This window comes from Solanum dulcamara, chromosome 1, assembly GCF_947179165.1.
Source record: "Solanum dulcamara chromosome 1, daSolDulc1.2, whole genome shotgun sequence".
Lineage (NCBI taxonomy): Eukaryota > Viridiplantae > Streptophyta > Magnoliopsida > Solanales > Solanaceae > Solanum > Solanum dulcamara.
In genome coordinates, this window is record NC_077237.1 from 49,969,207 (window position 1) to 49,977,412 (window position 8,206).

The 8,206-nt window shown below is 41.1% G+C and overlaps 1 protein-coding gene across 3 annotated transcripts; it reads left to right on the forward strand.

Annotated features, from left to right (window-relative positions):
* The first annotated feature begins 283 nt into the window (after positions 1-283).
* LOC129882914 (uncharacterized) lies at positions 284-7,897 on the forward strand. Of its 3 annotated transcripts, XR_008765861.1 has the most exons (3): positions 5,578-5,791; positions 6,656-6,697; positions 7,533-7,897. XR_008765861.1 is itself a non-coding variant. In XM_055957453.1 (2 exons), the coding sequence occupies exons 1-2, from the start codon at positions 300-302 to the stop codon at positions 7,565-7,567; spliced, it is 1,311 nt and encodes a 436-aa protein (XP_055813428.1). In that variant the 5' UTR covers positions 284-299; the 3' UTR covers positions 7,568-7,897. The 3 variants fall into 3 exon arrangements, 1 of the variants encoding a protein (XP_055813428.1); XM_055957453.1 differs by lacking the exons at positions 5,578-5,791; positions 6,656-6,697 and adding an exon at positions 284-1,575; XR_008765868.1 differs by lacking the exon at positions 6,656-6,697 and having other exon boundaries at positions 5,042-5,791.
* Positions 7,898-8,206: the final 309 nt, after the last annotated feature.

Genomic DNA, 8,206 nt, shown 5'->3' on the forward strand with positions numbered 1-8,206 from the left:
GTGCACCACATCTATAAACAGGAGGCTACAGGATATTTAGGATGTTATCATTTCTTTTACTTTAAATCGTGCGATAGAGCTATATTATCAGGATAATTTCTCCCTAACATACTATTATATTTACAGCGATGCCTCCAAGAAAAGCGACAGCTGCCCAAAAGGGAAAGTCAGTAGTAGGAGAGACTAGTCGGACCCCGAGGATTACTAGGGCCCGTGCCCAGTCTATGCCTGAGGTTGTGCTCCAGTCGGCGAGCTCTACTACACCACCATATGAGGAGAGAGAAGCAGCAACTGACACTATGGATCGGGGGGTTGCTTCACCGCCAGCTCCAGAGGCTCCAGTACCTGAGCCTCCAGCTCTTCAGCCAGGGGCAGAGGACAGGGCTATGAGAGATGCAGTTCAGTTGCTGACCAGAATAGCGACAGGGCAGGCTCGCAGGCATGGGTTAGGGGTTGACTATGCTGATAGACATGATAGTTTAAGGGCTCGTGATTTCTTGACTTGTAATCCTCCAGAGTTCTATGGGTCAAGGCCCGGGGATGACCCGCAGGAGTTTATCCGACAAGTGCAGCGTACGTTGAGAATAATTAAGGCTTCTGAGACAGAGTCTGTTGAGTTAGCTTCCTATCGGCTGCGTGATGTAGCTGTTAATTGGTATGAGTCATGGGAGTTATCTAGGGGCGAGGGTGCTCCTCCAGCGGTGTGGGGTGAATTTGTGGAGGCCTTCCTTGGCCACTTTCTACCTCCAGAGATGAGACGAGCCAGAGTAGACAGGTTTTTACAATTGAGGCAGAATGGCAGGAGCATCAGAGATTATAGCCTTGAGTTTGACTCGTTGGCGAGACATGCACCAGCTATTGTAGCTGACATGGCTGATAGAGTGCATCGGTATGTGATGGGGCTGGATCGTTATTTGATTGATAGCTGTATGGCAATGGCTTCTCAGCCAGGTATGGACATTGCTCGGGTACAGGCATATGCACAAGGGGTAGAAGATCGGCACAGAGGGCGTCAGCCCGATAGAGATCATGATAGAGGCCAGCGTAAAAGAGCTAGATCGGCTAGTTATTCTGGGGAATTTCAAGGCGGGCAGCCTCAGCAGTACAGTAGATATCCTTCTCAGCCAGCCCGGAGTGCACCCCCACAATTCAAAGGTAGTAGATTCGATAGCACAGGGTATTCAGGATCCGGTCAAAGCTCCAGGGTTTCAAGTTCACAGATAAACAGGGGTTCGCGTCAATCGAGACCACCTTTGCCTCGGTGTCCTCGTTGTGGTAGGTCACATTTTGGAGAATGTCGTTTTTCTACAGGTGCATGCTTTACTTGCGGCCGTCAAGGCCATATTATGAGGGAGTGTCCATTTAGGGGTAATTTAAGTGGTGCAGCTCAGCCTACTGGGTCAGTTGTTGGCTCATCTTCTTCTGTAGCTATGCGCCCTGTGGGGCAGGGTATTCAGATAACAGCAGGCCGTGGTAGAGGCCGTGGTGGATCTTTCAGTTCTAGCGGTCCTTCGAACCGCATATATGCCTTGGCTAGTAGACAGGACCAGGAGGCGTCGCCAAATGTAGTTACAGGTATATTATCGATTTTCTCGCAGAATGTATATGCATTGATAGATCCAGGTTCCACCTTATCATATATATCTCCCTTTGTTGCTAGTAGAATCGGAATAAAATCTGAATCAATAGAACCATTTGAGGTAGCTACACCGGTAGGAGATTCTGTTATAGCCAACAAAGTATATAGAGATTGTTCGGTGATTATATATAGTCGACACACCAAGGCAGATTTGGTAGAGTTAGCTATGACAGAATTTGATGTTATTATGGGCATGGATTGGCTAGCTTCTTGTTATGCTAATGTTGATTGTAGAGAAAAAGTAGTTCAATTCCAATTCCCAGGAGAACCAGTCATAGAATGGATGGGCAATACAGCATCACCGAGGGGTAAGCTTATTTCATACCTCAAGGCAAGGAAAATGGTTAGAAAGGGTTATATTTATCATCTGGTTCGTATCCATAACTTGGAAGCAGAGGAATCGACTCTTCAGTCAGTTCCGGTAGTTAACGAATTTACAGATGTATTCCCAGATGAACTTCCAGGTCTTCCTCCTGAGCGGGAGATAGATTTCAATATAGATATATTGCCAGATACCCAGCCTATATCTATTCCTCCCTACAGAATGGCACCCGCAGAACTGAAGGAGTTGAAGGAGCAACTGCGAGACCTATTAGAAAAAGGCTTCATTAGGCCCAGTATATCACCTTGGGGAGCACCGGTATTATTCGTGAGAAAGAAAGATGGGTCACTACGAATGTGTATTGATTATAGGCAGTTGAACAAGGTGACAATAAAGAATAGATATCCTCTCCCCAGGATTGATGATTTATTTGACCAATTGCAAGGTGCTAAGTGTTTTTCAAAAATAGACTTGCGGTCAGGCTATCACCAGGTACGGGTAAAGGAGGCAGATATTCCAAAGACTGCGTTTAGGACCCGATACGGGCATTATGAGTTTCGGGTGATGTCTTTTGGGCTGACCAATGCCCCAGCAGTGTTTATGGATCTTATGAACCGAGTGTTCAAGCCATTCCTAGACCTGTTCGTGATTGTATTTATTGATGATATTCTGGTCTACTCACGATCGGAAGGGGAGCACGTAGATCATTTGAGGAAGGTACTTGGGGTGCTCCAGCACCAGAAGTTGTATGCTAAATTTTCTAAATGTGAATTCTGGTTGACTTCAGTAGCATTCTTGGGGCACATTATTGGAGCTGATGGTATTCGAGTAGATACACAGAAAATCGAGGCCGTAAAGACTTGGCCTAGACCTACGACACCTACTGAGGTACGTAGTTTTCTTGGGCTAGCAGGATATTACAGGAGATTCGTTGAGAAATTTGCTTCAATTTCAGCACCTTTAACAAGGCTAACTCAAAAGGCCGTTAAGTTCCAGTGGACCGATGCCTGTGAACAAAGCTTTCAGTTGCTGAAAGACAAGTTGACTACGGCCCCAGTTCTAACCCTTCCTGAAGGACCAGATGGCTATGTTATTTATTGTGATGCTTCTGGTGTTGGGTTAGGATGTGTATTGATGCAACATGGTAGAGTCATAGCTTATGCCTCCCGACAGTTAAGGAAGCACGAAAGAAATTATCCAACTCATGATCTGGAATTAGCAGCAGTAATTCATGCTTTGAAACTATGGAGGCATTATTTATATGGTGTACATATTGATATCTATACGGACCACAAAAGTCTCCAATATATCTTTAAGCAGAAGGACCTGAATTTGCGACAGAGAAGGTGGCTAGAGTTGCTGAAAGATTATGATGTTAATATTCTATACCACCCAGGGAAAGCAAATGTTGTAGCAGATGCACTTAGCCGTAAATCCATGGGTAGCCTGGCAGATGTACAACCAGAACGAGAAAAGATAATTCGTGATATTTGCCAGTTAGCTAACCTTGGAGTCCGTTTGGCTGATTCTAGTGATGGTAGAGTTTTTATTCGAGGAGTTGCTGAATCCTCTATCATAGAAGCGGTAAAGCAACGCCAGTATGAAGACCCTATTCTGGCACAGTACCGAGATGAAACCCTTCAAAAGGAAAGGACCCCATTCGAGGTCACACCTGATGGAGTGCTAAGATATAGAGGCAGATTATGCGTACCTGAGATTATAGGGCTACGACAACAGGTTTTGGGAGAGGCACACTATGCCCGGTATTCTGTGCATCCAGGGTCGACAAAGATGTATCATGATCTTAGATGTTTATACTGGTGGAATGGAATGAAGAAGGATATAGCAAAGTTTGTAGCCCAGTGCCCAAACTGCCAACAAGTTAAAATTGAGCATCAGAAGCCTGGCGGACTATTACAAGAGATAGAAATCCCGACTTGGAAGTGGGAAGCAATTAATATGGATTTTATTACAGGCTTACCTCGCACTCCATGGAAGTATGATTCCATATGGGTGATTGTAGATAGGCTGACAAAATCAGCCCACTTTCTTCCGGTTAGAACTACATATTCAGCGGAGGACTATGCAAGGTTATATATCAAAGAGATAGTAAGACTTCATGGGATTCCCATATCTATTATCTCAGACAGAGGGGCTCAGTTTACAGCTAGCTTCTGGAGATCATTTCAGAAGGGATTGGGAACACAAATAAATCTTAGTACAGCATTTCACCCTCAGACTGATGGGCAGGCTGAACGCACTATTCAGACGCTAGAAGATATGTTACGGGCCTGTATTATTGACTTTAGAGGTAGTTGGGATGACCATCTGCCACTTATTGAGTTTGCCTATAATAACAGCTACCATTCTAGCATTCAGATGGCACCGTATGAGGCTTTATATGGCAGGAAGTGTAGGTCACCTATTGGCTGGTTTGATGTTGGTGAGGCTAAGTTAATCGGACCCGATATGATTCAACAAGCTGTTGATAAAGTGAAGCTTATTCGGGAAAGGTTATTAGCAGCCCAGAGTCGACAGAAATCATATGCAGACAATCGACGTCGACCCTTAGAGTTTCAGGTTAGTGATTGGGTGTTTTTGAAGGTGTCACCCATGAAGGGGGTAATGAGATTCGGTAAGAAAGGAAAGCTTAGCCCGCGCTACATTGGCCCTTATCAGGTTACTCGTAGAATAGGCAAGGTTGCATATGAGTTGGACCTACCATCTGATTTGGAAGCAGTGCACCCTGTTTTTCACGTGTCGATGCTTCGCAAATGCATTGGTGATCCTTCTAAAGTATTCCCCATGGATGATATCCAGGTGACGGAGGAGCTTTCTTACGAGGAAAACCCTATAGCTATACTTGATCGCCAAGTCAGAAGGTTACGTACTAAGGATGTGGCTTCCGTCAAAGTATTGTGGCGAAATAACAATAGAGAAGAGATGACCTGGGAAGCCGAGGAAGAGATGAAGGATAAGTATCCTCACTTGTTTTCTACGCCTACAGGTAATCTAAACCTCTCGATTAATTATATTGATTGACATATAAAACTATTTGTTGTTGCAAAAAAAAAAAAAAGACTATTCCCCCAAATTTCTTATAAGACTTTATGAGGCGGGTTTAACATTCGAGGACGAATGTTCTAAAGGGGGGAAGAATGTTACATTCCGTATTTTTGCATTTTGGATTATTCGTAAGCTAACGATTATAAATTCAAGGGCTTTTAATTTTGAATTTTTAAAAGGACATGATTTGTTGTAGATGCCAAGTTATATGAATAAATTATGTGTAGTAAAATACATCTCAAGAAGGACCCTTAAGCCGAATCAAAATAGAAGCCATCAAATATGTTTTTCTTAAAGTTACGTTTCGGGTAAGCTGACTTCGGGAGGCCATAACCTCTTTATAATTTGAGAATTTGGGAAAACTCTCAACATGAAAGTTGTAGATAATTGAAATATCTTTCCAACCATAGGTCGTGGGACGAAATGTGATATCGGAGTAATAAGATATAGACGTTTTAAATCTGACAGGCCAAACTAAATAGTGAATTCGGCCCAACCCAATTTTAATTCGGGTCAGGCCCAATACCCACAAAATTAAATCTGATTTTTTGTAACTATTCCTTCATACAAAGATCAACATAATTCTGGAAATTTCCAAAGAGAGAGAGAAAGGGAGTTCTTGAGAAAAATCCCAAATCCGACCAAAATTAAGTCCCGAAATCCGAAGCTCATGAAGAGAAAATTGTTGTACGTCGTGTTGGCTTCAATTTGAGCTAGAAATCAACCAATAAGGAGAAGATTTTATGTGGTGCTGCAAATTCAAGGTAATATTAAAGTCTCCTTTTCATTGTTAACAAGTTTAGTTAGAGTTTTAACGGATTAGAACGGAGAAAATAGTGTTATAAACTAGTTTGGTGATTTGTTGAGATTTATGGGTTAAAGGGTTGTTTTAGGTAGATTAAATGGATGAAATTAGGTTAGTGATGATGTATAATAATGGTTGATATTGTTTTGATGTTGTTGATGAGTTGTTGTTCTTGAATTTGGAGGAAAAAGGTGTATGAAGATTTTGAATGTTCAAACCCGTTTTTGGAATTGAGTAGCTGGTAGTAATTCTGGAATATCTCATTGTGTAGACCTTCGAATTTAGATATTAAACATGTTTTGGAAAGCTAATACACGTACCTACAACTCTTATGTTTATGTCTTAGTCTATATCTGCTGTTATGATGTCGAAAACTGAGCATGAATCTTAAGACAAATTCTGTCCAGATTCTGGATTGAAAATTCCTTCATGTATAGCTGTTCGTATTTTGATGATATCTCTTTGTAGAAAATGAATTTTGAGTTGATTTCTTTTGAATTGGAAACTTAAGACATATATCTAAATGTTTCATGAAGGTTATAAAGTCCAGTTTTGCCGTTTTCATTTTCAAATTTTAGATACAACGTGAGGTACTTGACTTTCCGAATTTACTGCTTTGGTAACATGAATAATAAATCTTATTTTGTGTCAATATTTTGGATTGTTGATGTTGGTTGATGATTATATGGCTGGTTTAAAAGTGGGAAAAGTGAGTGGTATAGGGGAGGTGCTGTCCAATTTTTTTTAGAAATAACCTACTAACGATAGACTACGTTTTATTCTTGTCCATAGCTTAATCATAGTGCTTAACGTTTTAATATAGGTTGAGACAATATTGGACAACGTATACGTATAAACGCTAAAGGTATGTGAAGTTAACATTTTCTTCTTTTGGCATGATCCATATGAAACGAACGAATGACGTATGCTTAAATTCCAAAGAAACTCTTATTCGTAGATATACTCGGATGGCTACCGTTCTTGATTTTCAAAATTTATATTGTTATGTCTTGACTCATGTGTATAATTCCAGCCATCCTAGTTGGTATAACTCATGTTGTGGTATAATTCATATTTTAGTATAATCCATAATTAGTGTGATTTATAATGACTATTGTCTTGGTTTTCAAATGATGGTCTGTTTTGCTTATTCTATTAAGTCTCCGATAATGATTAAATTTCACAAGGTTGCTAATGATATCTTATTCGTGCATGCTGTTATGGTATTATTCACCGAGTCCTACGATAGGCCGGGTATGTTATCATGTATGGATTCCACTACATTATTCACCGAGTCCCTTACTAGAGGGCCGGGTACGTGATATGATAATATGATATTATAATGATATGACGATATGATTATGGCACCGAGTCCCATAATGGGCCGGGTACGGTATCAGTGTACACTACTCTATTCACCGAGTTCCTTGCTAGAGGGCCGGGTATGGTATATATATACATATGACGATATATTGATATAATTGTGATACCGAGTCCCATAACGGGCCAGGTACGATATATGATGATGATATGCATGTCTTTATTTTATAACACAGGTACAGTGATTTATTGATTATGACACTTGACTCCTGAATCTTTATTTCAGATGTGATCTCCTTTACGATATTTTATGCTTTATATACTCGGTACATATTTCGTACTGACCCCCTTCTTCGGGGGGCTGCGTTTCGTGCCCGCAGGTACAGATACTTATTTTGGAGAGCCGCCACCTTAGGATTCTACTCAACGGGTTGAAGTGCTCCATTGTCTCGGAGCCTAAACTTTTGGTACTAATCCTTATAATGTATATATTTGTGTATTTTGGGGGTACGGCGGGGCCCTGTCTCGTCATATGCTATTGTTAATCCTCTTAGAGGTCTGTAGACACATGAGTGGGTTGTATGTAGATATTGTCTGATGTACTAGTATGGCATATGTTTTTGGACATTTACATTCGGAGTGAAAGCCTTGTCGGCTTACGTATTATGTTATCTTATTTTTGACAATTAAGACTCCCCAAGAAATAGCTAATTTTGGTATATATATAAGTGACAGTTTGAGACAACGTGCTACCCATATAAATTCTATATCGTGTTTACTTGTCGATTGACAAAAGATAATATGTGTGTATACGAGTGTCCAATTCGGACACTAGTCACGGCCTACGGGGCTAGGTCGTGACATTTATAGCTTATAATTCTACCACCAATTACCCATAGGAACCAATTCCTTATTCGCCTTTCTTGACGAGTCTCGACTAGTCTATTAGTTAGTTAGAAGTTAACAAAATTCGGGCAGCATCTCCTCTATAATTTGCCCGATCCAAACTTTCAATTTAACCCCCAAACCTTAGCATCCACATTAACAATAACAA

Excerpts from the sequence above, each read along its gene's own strand:
- LOC129882914 (XM_055957453.1), top strand. The coding sequence starts at position 300 with ATGGATCGGGGGGTTGCTTCACCGCCAGCTCCAGAGGCTCCAGTACCT. Across the intron at positions 1,576-7,532 it reads GTCGCCAAATGTAGTTACAG|GTACAGATACTTATTTTGGA; the intron begins GTATATTATCGA and ends TCGTGCCCGCAG.